General features: G+C 42.0%; 1 protein-coding gene across 5 annotated transcripts in view; it reads right to left on the bottom strand.

Annotated features, from left to right (window-relative positions):
• Rasgrf2 (Ras protein specific guanine nucleotide releasing factor 2) overlaps positions 1-24,325 on the bottom strand; it is a 207,761-nt gene that overhangs the window by 102,763 nt on the left and 80,673 nt on the right. For all 5 annotated transcript variants that reach the window (XR_005869851.1, XM_040728917.1, XM_040728916.1 and 2 more), the window contains exons 8-12: positions 20,922-21,031; positions 18,357-18,475; positions 12,942-13,102; positions 11,763-11,829; positions 11,156-11,292 (exon numbers count right to left, since the gene is read on the bottom strand). Coding sequence is in view for 4 of the 5 variants with exons in the window: in XM_040728917.1 (XP_040584851.1) it covers positions 11,156-11,292; positions 11,763-11,829; positions 12,942-13,102; positions 18,357-18,475; positions 20,922-21,031 (594 nt within the window). In the remaining variant the exon portion in view is untranslated. The remainder of the gene's footprint in view (positions 1-11,155; positions 11,293-11,762; positions 11,830-12,941; positions 13,103-18,356; positions 18,476-20,921; positions 21,032-24,325) is intronic.

Raw genomic sequence — 24,325 nt, 5'->3', positions numbered from 1 at the left:
TTGGAGAGGAGCTCAAAGGGCATCTGGCATGTGCAGGACCAAGTCAGAGAACACAAGAGGGAGGAGCATTCCTGCACTCCACGGAAGCTGTAGGAGAAATCAGGGCATCTTAGAATCCTACAGGCTGACTCTGCTCCCCCTTTTCCTGAAGACCATAAGAAAAGTTTTCCTCTCCCTTCTTGAAATAAGGAACCAATAGGAAAGGAATCTTAAGACCAGTCCTCGCAGCTCCTAGGAAACAGATCTGTTTCTATAGAAACCAAAGCAGCTGTGTTGTGTAGTCACCATGACAAAAGTATAAAATGAGACCACTCCAAGGAGCCAACATAGAATTCTTTTCCATCCCAGCATAAGGAACAGGCACTGCCCCGACCCATCTTCATTTACTGTGCCACTGATCCAGGCATAGTGAGCTCCTGGGGACCCGGGAAGGCTTTGCAGACTAAAACAGAAAGGGTGCAAGGAAAGACTCTTGACCTGGAACCGCACAGGATGCTACAAAATCTGTGAAGCTAGCTGGGAGGTGGCTCACACCTTTAATCCCAGCACTTGGGAGGCAGAGGCAAGCATATGTCTGTGAGTTCAAGGCCAGCCTGATCTACAGAACTAGTTCCATGACAGCTAGGGCTGTTTGTTACACAGAAACCCTGTGTCAGAAAAAAAAAATCAGTGAAGCAGCAAGGGTTTCTTTCTTTTTCATTGCTGATAGATATACATTGGGATACTTCTTTGGCTGAAATAAGAAACATGTAATTCTATAAAGGAGATAAATGGAAATAATGTCCAAAAACTACCACAAAAAGGTATGAGTTTTTAACTGTTTAGTTGAGTTACCACTCACCGTAGAAGTAGAACACAAGGTTCTTCCTTCTTTTCTCAACTCTCCCTTCACAACAGTAGAATTCATACTTTGGAAATTAAGAGACGTAAGCAAAAAAGAGAATACAGATCTTTCTCGTCTTGGCATTTCTATCTTTATTTAATTTTTTGAAGATTTTTTATTTTTATATATGTGTATAAGTGCTTTGTGTACATATTCAGAGGTGGACTCCATGTCTGCCTGGTGCCTACAGAGACTGGAAGAGGGTACCTGATCCCCTAGAACTGTGTAAGTAGTGGGAATCAAATCCTGGTCCTCTGCAAGAGCAACAGGTGTTCTTAATTTTGAGCTGTCTCTCCAGCCCCATATTTTTATTTTTATCTATTATGTATTTCAACTATTCAGAAAAGAACAAGGCATTTATATGCCAGATACCCAGAGTTAACTGTTGCAAACATATTTGAGTATTTGTGTAGGTCATTCTTTTTCATTTAGGGATGCAAAACACCATTAACACAGCAAAATCCCTTTATTCTTCCATTTCTTTAGGCTCCTCCCACTCAGAAGTAGGCCCTGTGCTAAGCAAATGGTACTGTCTCTGTCTTAGTCAGGGTTCCCACCACTGTGATAAAACAACATCAACAAAAGCTAGTTGGGGAGGAAAGGGTTTATTTTGATTGTAGTTCCTTATCACATTTCCTCATCAAAGGAAGTCAGAACAGGAACTCAAGGCGGGAACTTGGAGGCAGGAGCTGATGCAGAAGCCATAGAAGAGAGCTGCTTACTGGCTTTTGCCTCATGGCTTGCTCGGCATTCTTTCCTATACAACTCAGAACTACCTGCCCAGGGGGGTCATCACCCTGTCATGTCAACTATTAATCAATAAGATGGCCTGCAGACTGGCTTCAGGCAATCTGTATGGAGACATTTCTCAACTGAGGCACCACTAGCTTATATCAAGTTGACAACACAAAACAAAGCAAAACAAAACACCTAGCAAGACACTCGCTTTTTGTTATCTCCTTTTTCATACTAGCTATACTTGAGTGTTGAGTGTATTTGTACATTGCAACATAATATCTGTATTTTTTGTAAATCACATAAATGTTTGCATTTTTCATCCAACATCACTTTCAGATTTATTTCAGTTTATCTGTATTGTCCATTGATTCATTTTAATGGCTATGTAACCTACTGTCTAAACAGACATATTTATATACTTAAGAGGTTCCCATTTTCTGCTATAACAAAAATACAATGACTAAATTTCACATTTTCCCCTGTGAAAATGTCTTTGCCATTCTATTTTTTGCTATCAAATTAATTTTAAGATTTTTCTTTTTGTATTCATTCTTCTTCAGTTTTGCTCATTGTCTAGAGTATAAGAAACTTGGGATTTGGCATGTTTCTTTAATTTGATGACTCCTACCCTTCATTTTTATAACAATCTCTACATGTGCTGTCTTTGAGAATTGCATCTCCCTCCTTTTACTCTAGTCTTTCTAAGCCTCCCCAGATTTTCCAGTTTACCAGCACCTGATCTTCTCATCAGCTGTGATCAATCTACTGTCTTTAACGCATTTCCAAAGACTTGTCATTTTAAGGTTTGTAGTTTCCACTTAAGGTTATCATTGTAGTAGGGGTGGGGATGGGGGGGTGAGGGGGTGGGGGGGAGGCAGTGAAGAAGAGAGATAGCTCAGTGGTTGAAACACTTTCAGAGAACCCAGGCTCAATCCCCAGCACTCACATGTCAGCTCACAACTATCAGTAACTCCAGTTCCAGGGGATCTGACACCTCTCACAGCCACACATGCAGGCAAATCACCAATGCCCATAAAATAAGAACAAATATATCGTGAAAAAGATTATCTATTTGGTTCCTTGGCAATGCAGTCATTGTCATCTTAACACAGTGTTGAGTTCCTTCCTCTGGTGTCCTTCCTACCTGCTTTTTAACTATTTTAGTTAACAGTACTGATGATGGCACTATTAAGTGGAGTTCATTCAAAGCATCCCTGTGTCTGCTTCCCTTTACCCACAAGAGATGCTTACCCACCATGTTTGCATTTTTTAAATTTAGCTCATGTCACAAACCAAGTGCTACAAAGAGGATAGATATGGACTTGCTTCCAGAACCCTCTGGTGATTTGGGCAATCAATAATAATAATTTCTCAGCTTGGGTTTTTTGTGCCATTAAATTCTAATTCTGTAAGCCAGAGATAGTTTTGTCAGAACCCCCTCAGGAGGACAAATGCCTATGTCGATCTCTGCCAAAGGGTGAAAATGTTAGCTTCTTGTCTCACAGAAGAAATGACTTCCAGTGTCCAGACTTTGAATAGGAATTCTGATTATTTACATAGGCCTAAGGGTTTCTCTTGCACCCTAATAGTGTTAATTCTCCTGGGGACAGGCGCTAACCTCCATCTACAGCCATTCTCCAGTTTCTAAATCTTCGGATGACAAGTTTTCAGATCTTTTGTTTCTTGTGATTAGAAATTTCTCTTCTCACCTGTATATGTCACCTGTGTTACATTTGTTTACATTACTGAATCTATGTGTTAAATGTTTCTTTTCCATAGCTAGTCCTAAATCAATCTAGTTTTCCACATTGCCAGGGCTGTGTTGCAGAGTATTTGTGTACACTATGAAGATATGTCTCTGCCTAAGGTGCCTTCTGATTGGTTTAATAAGGAGCTGAATGACCAATAGCTAGGCAGGAGAGACAGGAGGGATTTCTGGGGAGAGCGGGAAAGAGGAGAAGGAATCTGGGTATGCAGATTATGCCAGCGAGATCCCAGGGGACATGGAGAGGAAGCAGGGAGTGCAAGATAGAAGAGAGGTAATATCATGTGATAGAACATAGAGTATAACATATAAACAGGTTAATTTAAGTTACAAGAGCTAGTTGAGACAAGCCTAAGCAAAGGCCAAACTTCCATAATTAATAATAAATCTCTGTCATCATTTGTGGGCTGGCAGTCCTGATGAGAAACTACTACTACAGGGTTGCAACTTAAGATGAGTGTTTATATCCAAAAAGAGAAATTTATGTGACAATTCTTAGACATCTCATCCAAGGTCAAGGTTTCACTTATAAATCTTTCTGGTTCACTGTGTGGAACATTAAAGCTATTTTCAACAGGAATGAAAAGAAACTTTCACTTTCATTTAAGTTTCCAAAAATAAAAATATACAGGTAGTTGGAACTATAGCTCAAAAGTGCGTATAATAAGCAGTAGCATTTCACTTATGCAAAATGTCTTTGACAAATGCTATATAATATCAAATCATCTATGGGACAGACAAATGGAGGAATAAATATATAAATAAATGATAGGTAGATGACAGGTAGACAGATTTGACAGATAAATAAATGATGGATGGATCTTGTCATAACAGGGGAGTGGTTTTTACCAGCTCTATCTCAGCCAGATTTCAACTTTTACCTCACTTCTATTTAGGGTTTTGAATAATGCAACATAGAAGGGATGTACCATTTTAGACAAAAGCTAAGCCATGATAGAATTTGCACATGTAAGTATGTATATAACTGGAAGGTGTGGTGTAAACAATATATCCTTTGTATCTCTGGATTCAACATCCATGCTTCAGTAAACTGTGGATGAGGAACACTGGAGGAAAATTTCATTTCTATACAGGAAGCTTTTTCTTTGTCGTTATTCCTTAAACAGTATGTGTAGCTGACAGTGTTGCTCTAAGTGTTGGTTCAGGTGTTGTCAGTGTTCTAGAGATGGTTCAAAGGATGCATTGTGCAGGTTGTGTGCAGATAGTCCATTTTATACAAGGTACTTGAACATCCCTAGATGTTGGAATCCCATGGAACTTAGAGTTAATCAATCCCACAGATGCTGAAGGAAAATGGAATTCATCATTATGAAGCACAAATCTTAGGTGTTGGGGAGAAATAACTGTGCCTGAGGAAAATGAGTAAAATTTTATAGTTTAGAAGAAATGCACAAAAAATAAGCAAGGTGTCAGGTAGCTTTAACATCATACTGAATTTGTGTGAGTTACAATAAACCTTGGAATTAATAGGATAATAAAAAATGGTCCCCTATAGTTTAGCTCACTTAAAATGTCTTAGATACGTGGTGTGTGTGTGTGTGTGTGTGTGAGAGAGAGAGAGAGAGACAGACAGACAGACAGACAGACAGACAGACAGACAGAGAATGCCAACACAAATGTGGAGGGAGGTCAGAGGACAACTTGTAGGAGTCAGTTCTCTCCTTTCACTGTGTGGGTCTCTTGCATTAAACTCAGGTCACTAGGCTTAAAAGTGCCTTTACCCATTGAGACATCAGCCCTTGACTCATGTCTATGTGAGAAGACCTGCACGTGCGCACGCGCGTGCGCACACACACACACACAGGATATGTGGCACAGCTGGTTTAGAGGAGTGTTCATCATTTCTGCTTTGGGGTTTCCAGGTTCTGTCCACGGGTTGCTGCTCTGTAGTGGCGTACTGCGTCATCATACTGTTTTGGATTCTCAATGCTTACAAGTAGTAGGAAGAAGTATTTGATTCCACTTTTCTTTGAATTCACCAATTTAATGTTAAAGTCCAAAACTGATTTCAGGGTAGCTATTTTAAGAAGGAAAGCATGACCAGTACTCTACAAATTACTCAGAGATCTAAACTTTGACACAAAATGTAGAATTTCTGCCCAAGCCTAGAAGTTTGGAGAATTTTAATTCTTCATTTGAGCTAATTTTCATAATTACTTCAAAATCTGTTAAATGTACCATTATGCATGCGAGAGAGACAAGCACCAATAAGTGTGATTCACTGAAAGAAATGGTCAAATCTTTGCCTCAAGTCCTTCCCTATAAATAGATGAAAGAGGGAAGAATTATTGGTTGAGACCATTAGCTATTTGCATGTTTTGTTGAAGGCGCCAACAGTTAATTATGGCTCTACTGGTGTAACTAAAGGTGTAATTAATCATTCAAGTAATTGTTCCTCCTTAAAATTACAGCTTTGGGGACAGAGACCTGGCAAAGCTGAAAGTCTTAGATTTTGTAGCGTTCCTTCTGTGAAAGTGGAACCGTCTCTCTTCTTGGGAACTGCATGGCTGTCTTAAATAAAACACATGCATGATTAGTGCCACACAAGAGCCTAGCGCTGTGGCTTCTGCTGTTGCCAGAGAAAGCTAGGATGCAAAAATAACAGAGACTGTATTCAAAATTTGAGTTGAAAGGAAATGTCAGTTTCTCTTGTACATAAAGATAATTTCAGTGAATTAATGTTCAACTTCTATAAACAGGCAAGAAGTAGAAATAGCAGGGGATGCTAATCTCTTGAGTGATTACAAAGATGTGAATTAAAACCACTGGAAAGCAAACCCAATTTTCCGTTAATCTGGAATATGTGGTGGGTGATATGCCATGCTGGCATTTGGCAGGACTTAGTGACTTAGATACTGTATTGATAGCATGAAGAATAACGGCTTACTTTTGGAGGTGGTGGTAGTGATATTGAGGATTCAACCCAAGATACCAACCACAGGAGGCAGGTACTCTACCTATATCCCCTGATGCAGCTGATTTTCATATTTCCTGAAGGAAATGTGGCCAAACATTATTCATAAAATGAAATCATTTAAACCATCATGGCCTCTATGCCAACCTTATACTCTTTTGGGGAATGTTATCAGCGAGGGACCTGGAAATGGGGAGAGATTGCATTACAAAGTAAGCACCACATTACGTATTAGTCCTAAGACTGTGAAATTGCACAAATACTCAATTATTTGGAAAAATCTATAAAAAGGAACTGTGATAGAATATATATGTATTACATATATGTACACATAGTTATTAAAAGAACAGATGTGAAGAATTTCTAGGAATATAGAAAGAAGTAAATGAGTCAATAATAATAATAATAAATTCTCACTGAAGCCAAACTGGAAAATAATTTTTTAGTGGATTTAGATTCTTCAAAGGCAGAAAAAGTTTATTCTTCAGGGCAGAGGCCATGTAATGTAACTGGGAAGAAGTGGTCGACAGAGCTTGTTTAGTTGAGGGTATTTCCAATGTTATCTGGGACTTAGGTTCTCAATGATGCATTTGAACAAAACTCCTTCAGTAATGCTAACATAGGCTACATGTAGAAAACACTTTGGTGTACTGTGTGTTGGGACTATTTCTAGTTCATCGTTGTGGCCAGGTTTTTCCACACACACAATAAATATTAAAGAAGACATTTTCAAGCTCTTGATTGGCCCTTCTGCAAATAATAAATATGTTCAGTTATACTTGTGATGCTGACAAATTCCACACATGTGTATGATTTCTCCCATAAAATGAATATGCTTCAGGCACAGCATGAATCAAGTTGAGAAATGGACATGAAGGCTGTAGGTCAAGCTCAATCGACAGAAACTCTACCCCAAGATTAAAAGGCACCTCAGAACCCTCATGGTCCTTGCCAGCTCCAGCAGAACTTCACCTAGGACCCCTCCCTCCTCCTTACAAGCTTTCTTTGGTTGGCTCCCAGGATGCATCCTTAGCTTTGACCATCCTTCTACTATCTCTGGGACTCCTCCTTGGTCCTTTCTGTTGTTCCCTTTGGCTTCTTTTCCATCACAGGGCTATCTTCTCACATCAGTCAACAGTCTCTCAAGTGATTTTAAAAGTCTCACAGCATAAACTAGCACCTGAATGATGTAGGTTCCCCTTTGGGTATCTCTTGTAAAGCCCAAGCATCCATGTGCCATACTGTTTGGACTCCTCTTACCTATCTATTGGCCTTCACAGACTCAACATACCCAAACATAATTTTTAAAAAAGTGGTACACAAGAGAAAGACACCATGTAACAGAGTTCAGAGGGTTTTATTTTAAGGGAAAAGGATCATAAAAGGGGGAAAAGGGAGGGAGACCAGCCTCTGGGGACAGCAGGAGAGAGATAAGAGAGCCAGAGGAAGAGGGGGGAACATACAGAGAGAGGGAGAGAAAGAAAGAGAGAGAGAGGGATAGGAGATGGGTAGGGCCCTTAGTGGCTGCAGCTGAGGGCGTATCCTGTCAAAACTCCAAAGGCGGGCCAGTACAAATGATTAAGTACTAACCCCATGTTCACCCCAAAATCTTGCCCCTGCAGACTTTCCCATCTCAGTTGTTGACAACTGCATTCTTGCAGTCACTTAGGCCATTAACCTTCACCTTCCCTGACTCAACATTTCTCTCTCCTCCATGATAAAACCTCACTGGCCTTTCTTTCAAGATGAATGCAGAGCAGAACCCCTGTGGCCAGCTCCACTGCTGCTAGACTGTGTGAGTTTTCTACACCTCTTTCTGGTGACTAAAGGGGTGGTCTCACTTACCTCCCTTGTGCCAGTGGGCTCTCCACCTTAATCTGCTCTCTCCACAATACCTGAAGTGATCTTCCTAGGCCTAAATTAAATTGTGAACTCCATGTGCTCACATCCCTTAATAGCTTTCATCTGACTTGAAGTACAAACTAAAGCCCCACCCCTGCCATAGACTGATTCCCTGATCTGGACCTGTGACCTATTTTCCATTTTCTCCAGCTCAGTCACACTGGCTTTCATGGCTTTCCTTAAGACACAGCATTCTCTCACTTTAGAGCCTTTGCAATGATGTCTTCCTCCCTCTGGAATGATTTTCACTTCATCACAGGTCTACATGGTATCTCCATTTACTGCGCCGTGTGTGTGTGTGTGTGTGTGTGTGTGTGTGTGTGTGTGTGTGTGTGTGTGTGTGTTCTTACCAAACAATGTAGTCAATATCAGAGAACGTCTTGTTGCCCTCTCCTCTTTTTCTTACTTTATGACACAATGGGCTAGAATAGCACTTGGCTAAGTAACACTGCATGAATGAAACTGTGGGGTCACATGATGACAAGTCATCATTGAAGACAGTAATTTAATGCATTGATTCACTGCCACTTGAAGAGATATAACTTTCTATTAATGCTCTTCAATTGCAGATAAAATCAGTATCATTTGTACTAAGGCATATCCCCGCTATTGCACCTGGAGGGACTAAGGGGGACGCTGTACACTTCTGCTTCAAGCCACGGTCTATGTAGAAAGAAGGTCTCACTTGGATGCTTCTAGCAGGCAAAAGTTTGGGTCCCATCCTTTAAAAGACCAGGCATGGAATCCCTCATGAACTCCAGGGGTCCTTCCCACCTGCCCACTAGGCACCATAGGGAAGGTTAGGGGACTATGATCAACTCATGCTCCGGTTACATCATAAAAAGATTGAAGCACTTGGAAAACATCTGGCTGTTCTTCCTCTTCCCCATCTCTATTTGCCTCTTGGATTCTCAACAGTACCAAATTGTGTGTACTCCGGGAGTTCCTTCCTCCTCTGTCCTAAGAGTCGGTCAATACCATATACCATACTGAACAACACCTGGCTGCATATGGTGGTTCCTCAGAAAATCTTTGAATAATCAAAGAATGATCTAGAGTTTAATAAGCTCAGAGATTCTTTACAAATAAGAGAGGTTTACTGAAGTATTAATGCAGGTTGGAGTGATAATAAAAGTATTAATCAGCCATCGTAGGACTATAATTTTGTTCAAAAATTAAGGAAGATCTCATATTTTCATCCATTTTGAAGCCAGGAAAGACACAGCTTCTCTTCTAACTATTTACCCACCAACAAAGCAGTCTGAGGGATAGACAAGTAACCCACACAGTGTGTTTAGTACCAACAAGAAGTCCTGGCTGAGGTTTGGGCACCGTCTCCATGCAGCTGAGTAACTGACAAATGTGGATTTCCAAACCCCATTCTGACCTGCACAGTGAAGGCAACAGTATTCATTTCTGCTTTAAAAATACTATTGTAAGGGCAGAATGAGAGTGAGACTAGAAAACTGTTTTAACCAATACAACTGGATTTCATGGTCAGGCACTGTCTACTGCTCTCTCAGTATTTAGTCACTCAAAAGTTTAGGGATCTGAAGAACTGTGACCTTAGTGTATGCCTCCATTTGCATCTTATGAGAAAATCGCTGTGAACTTTTCAGAAAAAAGGAAGGCAACAAACTCGACGATGAATGCCTTTGCCATTTGCCCTAATCTTCAAATGACAACTTTGGAAGTAAATGCTGAATGTTAATTAAAGATTTTATCAATTAATTAACTAATCAGTTTAGAAATGAGTTCTTGCTTAATTGCCTGGGTTGGTCTGGGACTCTTAGGTTCAAGCAATCCTCCTGCCTCCACTTCCTGTGGAGCTGAGATTCCAGGTACAAATTGCCACACTTCACTCAGTAATCCTCCTTAGACACAAGCCCTTCCCCCCACATTGGTAAGTGGAGCCAAAATCCATGTGGAGCAGGAATCAAGTCCAGCTGTAACTATTTTGATATATTTCCAAGTGACGTCATCGCCTAAATAAGTGCATCACTTTCCTGCTTGAGCCTTGCAGATGCAGAAAGAGCAAATCACCCAGCTTCCTAATTTTTTTCTTTGTAAAATTCAGGAAGCTATTTCCAGATTTCATCCTAAACATGCTGCCTCCCCTGGTTCTTTACTTTGCAAATTTTCACCACAGCCCTTGATAGCTGTTTTCCTATTGCTCATCCTTTTCCTATTTCAGAAATAGACAAGTGAAAACAGACATTGGAGTCACTGGAAATTACTAACAGGACGATTTCAACCCTGTTCACCACAGTTGCAGCTGGTGCAGAAAGCTTGGGAACCACAATGCAATTACATTTTTAAATAATAAAATGCAATGATGTAGATCAAAAACTAAATCATGAGAATTAAACAAAACAAAAAACAGAAGGAAAAGAGCCCAAGAGAAGGCACAAGAAACAGACCCACACGTGCTCACACTTAGGAATCCCATAAAAACACTAAACCTGAGGCCATAATATATATGCAAAGGACCTGGTGCAGACCAGTTCAGGCCATGCGAGTGTCATATGAGGCTTGCTCATGTTGATTTGGAGGCTCTGTTCTGGTGACCTCCTTCCCCTCTCTCTCTCTGGCTCTTCATTCATAGGGTTCCCTGAGTCCTGGGGATTTGAGGGAGACATCCCATTAAGGGCTGAGTGTTCCAAGGCCTCTCACTCTCCACATAATGCCTGGCTGTGGGTCTCTACATTTGTCCCCATCTGCTGCAGGAGGAAGTTTCTCTGATAATGGTTGAGCAAGGCACTGATCATATGCCTCATTTTAAGTAAACATTAACAAAGAAAGAACAGCAAAACGCTAACAGCCCATCAAAGTAGGGACAATGCAACTTAGAGGCATGTGGCTATTGTAGAAACCCTCACTGGATGTTTACGCTGAAGAATTATACACATCAGGGGAAAAGCGGCTTGGTTACCTGACTGATGTCGCTCATCCATGCAGCTTTCTCCTGGCGCGAAGGTGCTAACAAGACCACAGTGAAAGGGGCAGCATCCCGAGGCTCCACTACTATTTTAAAATCCAGATGTCCAAACATGTGGCCAGTGCCTTTGGCTTCAATACAAGCAAACCAAGCAATTACACATGAATGCAAGAGACACGAACGGCAGCCGCTCCCACCCAACCTTCATACCGGGACCCACGTGCATTCAAGTCCAGACTCTCATTTGGGCAATGTGCCTCTGGAGCACACGGAAGGCCTAGCATGTGAGCTGGTAGAGAAGATGAGGGCAGAAGGTAACTGCCCTGGTTCATGCTTATTTTAATGTCCATCAGGTATAGAAATCCTGGTTTAGTTCAAACCCCCTTTCTTCCTTGTCTGCTATCATGAACAAGCACTGCAGAATGTCAGTTCTCAAAGATGGTTTAACAAGGCTCTCGGGTCTAACAGATAAGTGGCTTTTAAAGACTTTGCCCTGGAATCACTTCTGCCACCCATGGGCGGCCCTCCTTAGCTCCGTAAGACAAAGATCTACAGAACTTGACTGTTTTATTCTACCACTGTCCCAAGAGATGTCACTTACAGTCATCGTCACTTGCATCGGGCTCTTCAATCAATGTGCATTCTATGAGGGAGAGGACTCCACCTGTCTGGAAGCAAATGGATGCGTGATGAAGAGGCAGGCAGTCTTGTGCAGTTCGGGAAGTTCTGCTGTGCAAACTTAGTATTCAGACTGCCACAGAGATGGCAATTCTGCATCATAAATAGTGTTTCACAGAATAAACAGAGCAAATAAATTAAAACCATTTTACTTTAATTGAATTCTTCCCACTCTCTCACTCTTGCCTCCATTGTTAATAAATTTTATTAAAGCCATCTGTGGGAGATTAGATGACACTGCAAGTGACTTCAGAGAGTAACCACAGCCCGGCACTGTGATCGGACAGCCAGGAAATGCTTTAGGATAGGAAATAGAAGGCCATTGTCAGGGTGTGAATCAGATTTTTACATTTGTTTTATAGTTTACTTATTGATTATATGTGTGTGTGTGTGTGTGTGCATGTGTGTGTGGGGGAAGACAATGCTATTCCATCTTCTTTCTATCATGTGAGTCCCGGGAACGGAACTCAAATCACAGGGCTTGGTGATAGGAGCCTTTATCTGCTGAGCCATCTGGCTGGCCAGGAGAATAAGGTTTTTAAGTAACAACAGAAGATCAATAAATAACAAGTTGGCAAACTTTTCCTACAAAGGTCAGATAGGAAACATTTTGGGTTCCTTGAGTGACATCTGGACTACTCAGTTATGTGATTTTAGTGAGAAAGCAGCCATGGGCAGGCATGGTTATGTGCAAATAAAATGATATCAGTAAGAGTGGGTAGTAAGCTTCAGACTGTAGTTCAACGGTTCCTGGTACACAGTCAGATAAAAGAGCAGTTGCCAAATATTTCGCCTGTGAGTGCACGGTGGTGAATGGACAAGACATCTATGACCCAGGAGTTTTCAAGTGAATATATTTTGCCTAGATTTTGATTTTAATAATTCTTCCTTATGGTGATGCACACTTAAAATACATTTCTAATTCCTTGAATCCAAATGACAAAATGAATGCCGGAGCCGGTGGGCACATACGGCCTCTCCCTGCCCAATCGCAGCCGTCCATTTCACAACAACAGCAGGCACGGGAACGGCAGAATCACATTAACCTCTGCGGCTCCCCAGTGCTGGGAAGACAAATGAAACAGATGTGGAAAGCCTGTACCTTGAGCAGATGCAGCTTCCCTCCCGAACTCCGGGTACAAATCAGAAAGTGTTTCGTAAACAGGAAACACTGCCTCTCGCCTTCCTTCTTCAAAGACAGCGAGCCCAGACGAACTTTGCTGAGTTTCCCCCTCTCGACGGAAGGTACTTGAATAAGAGAGCCTGGCAATTAAAAGAGTGAAGAACAGATAGCAATTAAAATCTGGCGAGGGCCATGCCCTTGGCAATACACACAAGGATCTGTTTCCCAAAACACCGAGGACGTATTTGACGTGCCATTGGAACAAATGAATCTCCTCTATTCTAGTTAAGCAAACAGCGTGCTGCATTTGGAGGCACAAGCTGTGCCCAGCACTGTTGCGAAACAATTTCGACTTGATTCTTCAGCTATAAACTGGAAGCTAAGTTTGAAAGAAGGCAGTTTAAAATCGAGGTGTTGACATGCTGATGCCATTTATGATCTGACTGAGTAAACTCATAAATTGTGTAATTATAGATAATAATATGATAGTGTGATCAATGTGAGTAGAATTTATCCCCCCTGGAGCAAACAAAATAAAAAGCATGTTAATAGTTTGCTTTGCATTTTTAAAATAGATGATGTAATTGCATGCCTCCTATAAAAATACATACATTTATATGATATCTAATTAAGATTTTTTTAAAAAAAGCTATTTCAAACGGTATTTAAATTATAAGCTATATAATGAACCCCATTCTGTACAATTAACACATGCTAATGAAAAGAAATGCAAAAAAGTGTGACTGAAATATATCGTGAAGCCCAAATGGGAAGTAAACCATGCCCAGAGAAAAGCTGAGGTTCACTCAGTATGACGAGTGATGCACAGGCTTCTGCAACATTTACACACTGTCTGGGAACCCTCTAATCATGTGTGGGCTAGTCGAAACTTCCCCAGTCCCTAAGAGAAAACTCCAGTCTATTAAATGTCAACCACAAAGTACCAAGATTCTTGCAAACACCTTGGTTCCGACTTCTGAAATCACTGGAGTCATTAACAACCTGTGTAATCCACTGTGCTGTACAGCCCTACACAGGCTCTCATGAGCCCACAGGAACCACAAAGTACACAGTCAACCCTTAGACACTATCAGAAGCATCTCCCAGAGAAACATCCTTATTTTTTTCTTCATGTCTTCTGTATTTATTTAATTGAGCACAGATCAGTTCCATAATGAATAGTGAGAAAAATTCTAAAGTTTCTTGCACAAAGAAATTTAAACCTAAGGCAATAAAACCACATGAGTCACAAAATCACCACACTAACATTAACTTATGAATGCTCCAAATTGCATCTTCCCATTTGCAGAATTGGTAAGATACACAGGATCCAAGTTCCCATGCCTTGACCTCACATCATCTGTTTAGGGGAGTGAGTAGGTGGGATGCTTGACAGGCAGAAAGTAGGCAGCTCTTTGGGGCTTAAAGAATAGGAAGGAACCAGTCCTGGGGGAGGGTGTAGGTGTGGGGAACAAAGGGCAGAGAGAAGGCTTGACTCCAAGGAAAGGGATTGGACAAGAGGAGAGCAGCTGAAGGAGGACAGGTGGGTGGGAGCGAGCTGACAGACAGCTCCTGTAGCAAAGAATTAAACTTGAGGAGTCGAGGAGGTGTGGGGAAGGGAGAAAGCTCAGGAAACTTGCGAGCAAGTGTTGGAACTCATGAGACTTGAGGAAATGGAATTAAGCCCACTCTGCTTTTGACAAATGGAGAAACTCACACACTGGTGCAGGGCATAGTCAGACACTGGCGGATTTAAGAACTTGAAAGCAAAGGGAGGGACACCCCGGGTAGTCCTGCTGTGAAGTCTGGTTGGTTGCAGCTGAGTGGCAAGGAGCACTCTGTAAGAGTCTTGGTGAACCAATGGGTCACTGAGCCACTTCCAGAGAAGCTGTAACCAAGTCAGTGAAAACTCTGTGACAATGCAATCATTGGCAAAGAGTTCCAGCCATTTAGGCGACTTTCTAAATCAGAAACTACAAAATGTATGATTAGCACATCTATTAGCAATTATTGTGAATTTCTGTTTTGAAGTTTAAAAAAGTTTCCTTGACAACCATACACTAATATATTAAACTATATATGTCACCAAAAGGGAGACAATCTGCATTAGATGTGGATAGAAATCTATTCAACTAAAACTAAAAGCGAGAAATCTCAAGACAACTTTAAAAGAGTTTATAAAATAAGCTATTTAATAAAATAAAATGCTTCAAACTGTGTTTTAAGTTGTTTTTCTCACATTCCATCTTTTGTTTTACACATTTCAAACACAGCCTTGGGACTTTCAGAAAAGATTCCTCGCTAGTGAATGTGAATTAGAAAAATGATTGGTATTCGGGAAAAGATGACCACACCCTCTTTACGAGTCCTTCCTGTGGCTTTGTCCTTAGCATCCTGGTCACTGGGTAACTAACAACTAAGCTCAGCCTGTGGAAGACAGCCTGTAGAAGACTTCTGACTCTCCCATCACTAATTCCCACAGAATGGCCTCCAAGACCAGCCAGTGACTCTGCTATAAATTCTAATCAGCAATGAAAATCCGAACAGTGATGTTCAGGCTGTTGAACTAGGTATCTGAGGCGGCAGTGACACCATGCTCTGTGCTGCCCTTTCTTACTCTGAGGAGACCTTACTGAGGCTCAGGGAGATTTATCTCTCTTGGAAATCATAGAAAGTTAAAAAATATCCATGTACAGATGCAAGCACGCATATATTGAAATAGATCTTATATCACTCATCGGAATGATTAATAAAAATAGTAGAATACCATTAAAAATAAATTGTGGTCAATTTGTAGGAAATGAAACCCCTGAAAGTTTAATGAATAATACTTTTAAAATGTGTTTTGTGCATGTTAAAGCCTGTTAAGACTATTTTGTAAAGGTGCTAATAGGAGAAATTAAAGAAAAAGAGTGTAAACTTTCCTAATTATAACTGATTACTTTCTAATTTCAGATTAAGTTCAGATGTTTAGGAACAAAATAGAGCAACCAGATCAAACACAGAGCAAGATCAGCAAGACTGCTATAAAGTAACTAACCACACAGACATTGCTATAACAATGACAATCTGGGCCATCTAGGTGGACCCTGCCTCAGATGTAACATATAGCAGAATAAATAATATATGGCTGTGGCCTCAAGGCTGAAGCAGCATATGATTTATACTTCTTAAAGTGTAACCCCAAAATGTCACCTGTTCAATGACCCTCAAGAACATTTCATTATTTGTGGGTGTTTTTTTTATCAGACTCACAAGAGGCTAAGTTTTACAAATATATTGAGTACTGTGGATAATAACCCTGTTCAATCAGAAGTACATCCAGAAATTGTATGTGAAAGTTTTCTGTCCATTCTTAGATATAAAGTACAGGCCAATTAGGAGACTTTGTTTTAGAGAACTCTAAATACAAGAAAGATAGTAAACAAATATCTTACAACTTCCATCAATAAACTGTCCTGTCTATTCACTGCCCCCTTTCCCAGTAGCTTCAATAGACAAGGTGAGGCAAAAAGAATTCTGGGATGTTGCCTTTCAGAGCTTGCAATTACTGGGAGAGAGAGGCATGCAGACAGACATCTTCACACAAAAGGACATGCTCCATGAGCAAAGGGCCTCAAAAATGGAGAGGAGAGTCAATGCACTGTAACTCGAGGCAAAGTGGATGGGAAGAAGAGAAAACTTCAAAAAGACTTCATATCTGACCTGGACTTCCTAGGTCAAGTAGACCTTTTGTAGGCACGAAAGAAGCAGAGTGGGTCTTTCCCACTCCCAGGTAGTGATAACACAGGTGAAGGCACAGGCAGCCAGTGCACCTTGAGGCAGAAAGCCAGCCACCATAGGGACACGGCCATACAGAAGGGTAGGACAGGAACTGGAAAGACCTGGTCTTGTGAGCATTGTATTCTACGGCACACCTTAGTATGCAGTGTCAAAAATGGGAAAAGAACTATTTCCTAAGGCAAACTTCCAAAATTTAGCATATGTGCAGTGTCTCTCCTTGAAAATAAGTAACAGAAAAATAGAATGGCATGTGTTAATCTTTTTGATCATTCTAGGCAAAAAATAATGTGGACTGCATAATGCCTTATTTGATGAGGTAAAACATATTTTAAGCAGAATATTATGGAAGCAAACAGTAATAGCTTCAAATGATATTGGTGCATCATGGCCAAAGCAGCATAAATGATTAATCAAGTTCCAAGTTTGTGTTTCAATACACACCAATTCCAAAACTATAAAGATATGCCGCAGAGCTTGCTGGTGGCTCAGATCCAGCACATGGAGCACCCCCACCCCCAGGACATGGAAGCAATTGAACATGTCTTGGGATGAGACTAATTTCTTGTGGGAGCTGAGGAGGGATTACATCATCAGGCTGGTCCTTATTCAACATTTGCAACACACCTTCATCTCTTCAAAAGCTTAACTAATCAGGTGTTGCCCCTGACAAAGCATATGCCTGCAGTGATATATTATTTGTGATTTGTTAAAGCTTGACTGAGGATTCAGAAAAGCAGAGTCAGCCTCAAGCTATAGAGATCAGTCAGTGGTGGTACACACCTTTAATCCCAGGACTCAGAATTAAGAAACAGATGGATCTCTGTGAGTCCAAGGCCACACAGATCTACACAAGACTGAATCAGTCTAAAAGAGAATTACAGTTCAACCAACACTAGGGAAGTCTATAAGACAGAAGGAAGGTCTCAGAAGAGCTCATGCATGGATCAGCCCTTTAAGCCTGAGCTAGAGATGAGAGCTAATGGCTGGCTGCCCTGATCTTCAGCTTGAACCCCAACATCCGCGTCGGGGTCTATTTATTATCCGTGTTACACATGCCACACACAGGATAGCTTCACTGTCTCGGAAGCCAGAGAGGGACCTTTCCACCTGGTAACTGGAGTTATGGAATGAATTCAGTTATATCACGTGGCACTGACTCCAAAGTGCCATTGAGAAAAGGGAACAGGAGACAGCAACTTTCCCTCTGGGCACGGTCACCGCTCTTGTGTGCAAGAGCTTTGAGGAGTGCTGGTCTCTGCCAAGCCTTTGCCTGGGTAGCACGACCACTTGGCGCTGCCATTCAGGTTGGCCAGACCGACCTGTCCTCCTTGGAGCTGCAGAGAGTGTCCGGTCCACGGAGGAGGGGAGTCCAGCCCGAGTGTGATTTACTGTCCCGCCTGTGCTTTACTATTATTGGCTGTTTTTCATGGCCCCTGAAAAGAAACAGCACAGAGGTGGACCTCAACCACAGCCTCGGGCAAGGCTCCAGGGGTGTCCTGCATGAACTGCACCAAACACTTAGGCCTGCTCCAGAACGTGTCCCTGCATCTGCCAGATACCGTGACAGACACACAGATCACATAAATCAAGGGTCTGATCAACAGGTCTTACCTTGGCGGATGAAAGTCTGGCTGGTGTCCAGCAAAACGTCACAACCCTCCACTATCATCCTTTCGATGGCAAGGTTTTTCCTTATGTTTTCAGTGTCACTGACTTCATCATGCATCACTCTGTAGGAGGCAATGCAGAGAGGGTGGCGGTAACAGACATTAGCTATGGCTCTAGCAGATAGGGAAACACGGCACCACTTGACATGCGCGGGTCTGATCGTGAACAGATTTAACTGAGACAGTAAAAGAAGGCTGGCCCTCACAAAAATAGATAGGTAGACCAATGGAATCGAACTGAACACCCTGATATTAACCTATATATGTATGAACATCTCCACAAAGAAGCTAAAAATATACAATGGAAAAAAGAAAGCATCTTCAACAAATGGTGCTGGCATAACTGGAGGCTGGCATGTAGAAGAATGCGGATCGATCCATGTTTATCACCATGCCCAAAACTTAAGTCCAAATGGATCAAAGACCTCAACATAAATCCAGCCACACTGAATCTCTTAGAAGAGAAAGTGGGTGGTACTCTTGAATGAATTGGTACAGGAGACTGCTTCCTGAACATAACTCCAGCAGCACAGACACTGAGGTCAATAATTAATACATGGGACCTCCTGAAACTGAGAAGCTTCTGTAAGGCAAAGGACATAGTCAACAAGCTTCTGTAAGGCAGCCCACAGAATGGGAAAAGATATTCACTAACCCCACATCTGACAGAGGGCTGATCTCCAATTTACAAAGAACTCAAGAAGCAAGTCTCCAAAACACCAAAGGATCCAATTAAAAAATGGGGTACAGAACTAAATAGAGAATTCTCAATAGAGGAGGCTAAAATGGCCAAGAGACACTTAAGAAAGTGCTCAACATCCTTAGCCATCAGGGAAATGCAAATCAAAACAACTCTGAGATACCATCTTACTCCTGTCAGAATGGCTAAAATCAAAAACACCAATGACAGTTTATGCTGGAGAGGATGTAGAGAAAGGGGAACACTCCTCCACTGTTGGTGAGAGTGCCAGCTTGTACAGCCACTTTGGAAATCAGTATGAAGATTCCTCAGGAAAATGGGAATAAACCTACCACAAGACCCAGCAATTCCACTCTTAGGCATATACCCAAAAGATGCAAATTCAAACAACAAGGATGTCTATTCCACTATGTTCATAGCAGCATTATTTGTAATAGCCAGAACCTGGAAGCAACCTAGATGCCCTTCAACTGAAGAGTGGATAGAGAAAATGTGGTACATTTACACAATGGAGTACTATTCAGCAGAAAAAAACAATGGAATCCTGAAATTTGCAGGCAAATGGATGGCACTAGAAGAAACCATCCTGAGTGAGGTAACCCAGTCACAAAAAGAGAAACATGGCATGTACTCTCTCATATATGGATTTTAGACATAGATCTGGGGAGTATCAGCCTACAATTCATGGCCAGAAAGTCTGGGAAACAGAACCCTCATTCAATGGCTGATGGAAGCAGAGGCAGACTCCCACAGCTAAACACTGAGCTGAACTCAAGGAACCCAGTGACAGAGAGGGAGGACTGATGAGTAAAGGGGTTAAGACTGGGCTGGTTTAACCCCCAGAAACAGCTGACCTGACAAGGGTTAGCTCTTGAATCCCAGACTGATGGCTGGGAATCCAGCATGGGACTGATCAAGACCCCCTGAATGTGGGTGTCGGTGAGGAGGCCTGGGCAATCTATGGGGCCTTGGGCAGTAGATCAGTATTTATCCCTGGCATACAAATAGACTTTGGGCACCCATCCAACAATGAGAGATGCACGCTCATCCTGGACTCTTGGGGGAGGGTCTAGGCCCTGTCCTGGATGAAATGACAGACTATGGACACCCCCATGGAGGGTATTGGGGGGTTGGTGGGAGGGCATGGGAGGAGGGTAGGGGAAGGGAGAGAATTGACATGTGAAGAAACCTTTAAAAATAAAAATTAAAAAAAGAAGGCTGTCCCTCAGGTTTCAGTCAGTCAGCCTAAAGCAAGGTCATACTATGTGAGCAGATGGAAAATGGCTAGGGGACCAGCCATCAGTGAGAGTGGCAATGCTTGCTTTGAATGCAACAGCAAAGAGACCCAGCATTTTACAGAGGGCTCCCTTTGTTAACACTGAAGTGTCACCCCTTGAAGACACTAAGTTAGAGACTGCTACTATACTTGTCACATTTAATCTAAATAGTATTGGTGACAACCTGCCCATTCTACAGCTTCATGAAAAATCTGAATACAAAAAAATGTAACAGAAAGTTATTTTCTATTCCCATTTAAAAAAAGAAGTGAACATTTGCAAACTTAACCAAAATATATCAGAACTCAACTGTATAAATTCATATGTTATGAGAACTTTTCAAAGGCATCTTTTCTTGACTAAAATGAATGTGAATGATAATTCTACACCATCTCTTTCACTTGAAGACGAATCTAAGAAGTTGTATCTACCATTTGCTTCCTCTCCCTTGAAACCCACATGCTGGGTTTATACAGGAGGCTAAGATGCTGTTTCTTTCCCACTCTGTCCTTCCCACAAGTTCCCTGCGTACCTGGACAGTTCCTCCAGCTTTGACTTAGCAAACTCCAAACTTTTCCTCTCCACGTGTTCGTGGGGGGTGTGAGCCAGGAGTTCATGCAGTGTGATGATATACCTAGGGATCTAAATACATACACAGATGAGTGTGAACAAGAGATCCACCTGGGGGACAAAACTATGTACAGGGCATCATTCTCAGAGAAACTCATTGCTATCCTTTTGATTGTGAAGGTTTTACGCTTTTCAAAAGAACACATATAGAGTGAATTGATCTTTAAACCTCATACATTAAGAAAGTCAATGCCAAAAAATGCAAGAAAAGTTGGTCATAAATGAAGAAACCTGGTATAAAGGAGCCATTGTTTAAGTTTGTATATAATCATGGATGTTGGAATCAGGGTTTTTGCAGACTGGTCATGGGGAAGCAGATATTGCTGCAATCAGTCCACTTGAGTCTATTTCTAAAGGTCTGCTGTTTTCATGCTTTTTAAAAACTGACAGCCTGACAATGCGCTCTGCAACAACTGAAATCCAGAAGGATATGTTCACCTGCATAGACGTTCTGATCCTATTTCATCTCATTTCGCTCTCCAGCAGTGCAAGTGTTGTTTAACTAAGTTATGTATTTGTGCTTCTGTTACAGTTTCTGAATTCGGTATGAGACTTTCAGTAAACCAAAGACGAGGCTTAACTCAAGTTACAGACGCAGCATACTTTCCTCCACACCCTCTTAGAAATCAGGGAGCTACACTTCAGAAAACATGTGAGCAACCACTCCAACGCACCGCTTTCTGCGGGCCCAGGAGAACTCTGAGCTTTGTGGACACATCCACTCCTCCAGCACCATAAGGATTAATTCTTCACTAGGCAAGTAAGAAGATAAACTTCAGAGAGGTCCAGTAACTTACCTAAGGCAGGCATTAGGACAGAAAGCAGCTTCCTCTGGCTCTGTGTGTGGCTTGTGCCCTCTGTCCTTAGTTGCTGGTGGGCCTCTCTGTGGATGTGTCTTTGCTGGTCACTTGTGTGACCATCATGGGGTATTGCTGTTGGCTCATGAGTGCCTACTTCATGTATTCACATAGACAGCAGTGTTAGCATGAGCACTACTGCAGCCCAACGGGAGAATCAGGTCTTAGGAAACACAGGCAGATCCCGTGGCCAGAGAAGGGTGGGAAATGAGAGGATGTCTCACTGAAGGACAGATGAAGGAAGATTTCTGCCTCTTCCAGTAAACTCCTCAACAGAACATCCTTTACCATGTCACTGGAAAAGTCTCATGGAATGTAGATGCTTACAAGTAACCCTTTTGTTGGCGCAATCCCACAATAGCTAAGACTGTGCTAAAAGTTAGTACTTCCACAGAAAGTCAAGCAATCAACAGCTAATATACTCAATTTTTCCTAACGAGTCTGGAGTGGGAGGGCCTCACTACTTACTATGCACTGAAACCCCACAAAACTATGTTTAGTAGATGGCTTCATGGTCCTCCTCCATTAGTTAAATCTATTTTAACGAGTTCTCTGGCTAAGGTTCAAGAGGATGGAGCTGAATTCAGTAACTGGCCCTTTCCACTCTCTGGTACAGGAACAAATACATGCTAGCTCCAGTTGAGAGCAGGCAAAGGGGGCTCTGCTGAGAAATGAGTGTCTGCAAAGAGCTTGTCTGTGGACTCAAGAGCTCACTGTAAAGAGTTTCCCAAGAACATCGAGCAACCACAGCAGCTATCAAAATGAATCACATTTCTGCTTTTAAGAATGGAACAAATACTTGTCACGTTATAGACTTTAATTTGCTTGCTCTCCTGGTTTGGTTAATAACTAGCTAGAGCAGCAAGTGACTCCTGCTTGGAGCACATCTCACAGCATCGCTCTTGGAGGCAACAGATGTCATGACTGACTTACCTATGGACTGTCAACACATGCACACTTAAATAAACAGATGAGCACCCAGGGACTGCTTGAATAGTACCAACCAAGTCCCTGCATTTGCTAAATAAAAAATGTAATGACTGCTATTTCTATAACAAATTGCTTGGTAACAATAGCATGTACTAGTTCTGACTGAATCATCCCAATTCTATAATTCCTCCCTGTTTTCATAGTTCAAGGCAGCAACTGACTTAACAAAAGCCCCAAGAAAGCTGGGGGTATGGAGATCAGGAGCTTGCCTAGTATGTGTGAAGCCTTGGGTTAAATTGCATTACAAAAAGAGAGGATATCACTCTATCACTTTATCTTTTCCATCACGCACAAGCAACAGAGTAAAAGCTTCTGATTCTAATCTCTCCCCTCCCTCTGGCTGAGCACCAATCATTGCTTCTGTATTTGAGCTCATGTCTGGGCCACAGGTCCTCTGGCAGTGCAAAGGAGGGTCATATCTTCCACTGTTGCAGGGTAGGGTGGGTGGGTGGTGTATGCCTAGCACTACCAGGGAGCAAGGTCAAGACTTGGAGGGACCACCACAGTTCAATGTATGCAAGGAAAGAAGTTGCATTCCAGATCCTGTGAGGGTGCAAACACCCTCATGATGACTTCACCATTTAGTGAGGGACCATGAAGAGAAGGAGGACAAGGACTGGATGAGCCCAGTAAGAAAAAACTTCAAGTGTTTAGAAAGAGTGCTTCCCTTTGGTTGTCTCAGATGGTTTCTCCTTGGGGAGACCCCAAGTGAAGAAGTCAAAGGACAGACCGCAGGAAAAACGAGGCCCATGGGCAGCAATTTCTAATGCTTTCTCTTCTTGCATTACTCAAAATCATTTTCAACTGTCCATCCCTTGAAAATTGGGGTAATTCTGGCTGGTTTGAAGATTCTTCTAGACAAATGGGCCTTGAAATCTTCACGTTAACTCACTATGGAAGAAGTCAAAGACCATCACTATCTGACCCTTCAACTCAGTTTTAGGGTTTAGAGCTACTACAGTTTGGGGCTGAGGAGGAGGTTCTAGGTAGACCTAGACTCCTTACAATATGGCATGGGTACCCAACCAAAACTATCCAAACAAACCAGCGACACCCACCTGGGATCACTGTCTGAGATCTGAGCACTTGGAGATAAGCAGTACTCAGTTGCCCCTATCAGAGCACTGTGGCACTTTCAATGAGAGGAAAGTCTTAGCAAGACATCAGGTGTCATCAAAACGCCCAGCTCCGTGCTCATCTCTGACAAGATAGGGGATGCCTCCAAGTGAATCAAAATGCTTAGTCGTGACTGCTGGGATTAAATTCTGCAGGGGGAAGGAAGAGAAGGGTAGAGGAAGGCCCCTCCAAAGCTCAGCATTCAACTGCATTGTGGGGGGGGCTGCCCACAGTGCAGGCAAAGTTACCCCAAATTAAAACCCTGAGAACACCACACCTCAGGAAGTTAAAAGGCAGGCGGAAGTAACATCGAGCATGAGGGGCTTCATGCACCGTGAACAAT

The sequence above is a fragment of the Mesocricetus auratus genome, unplaced genomic scaffold (genome assembly GCF_017639785.1).
Source record: "Mesocricetus auratus isolate SY011 unplaced genomic scaffold, BCM_Maur_2.0 Super-Scaffold_100020, whole genome shotgun sequence".
Lineage (NCBI taxonomy): Eukaryota > Metazoa > Chordata > Mammalia > Rodentia > Cricetidae > Mesocricetus > Mesocricetus auratus.
The sequence above is the reverse complement of the archived record's forward strand: the minus strand, read 5'-3'. Positions and strand labels throughout refer to the sequence as shown.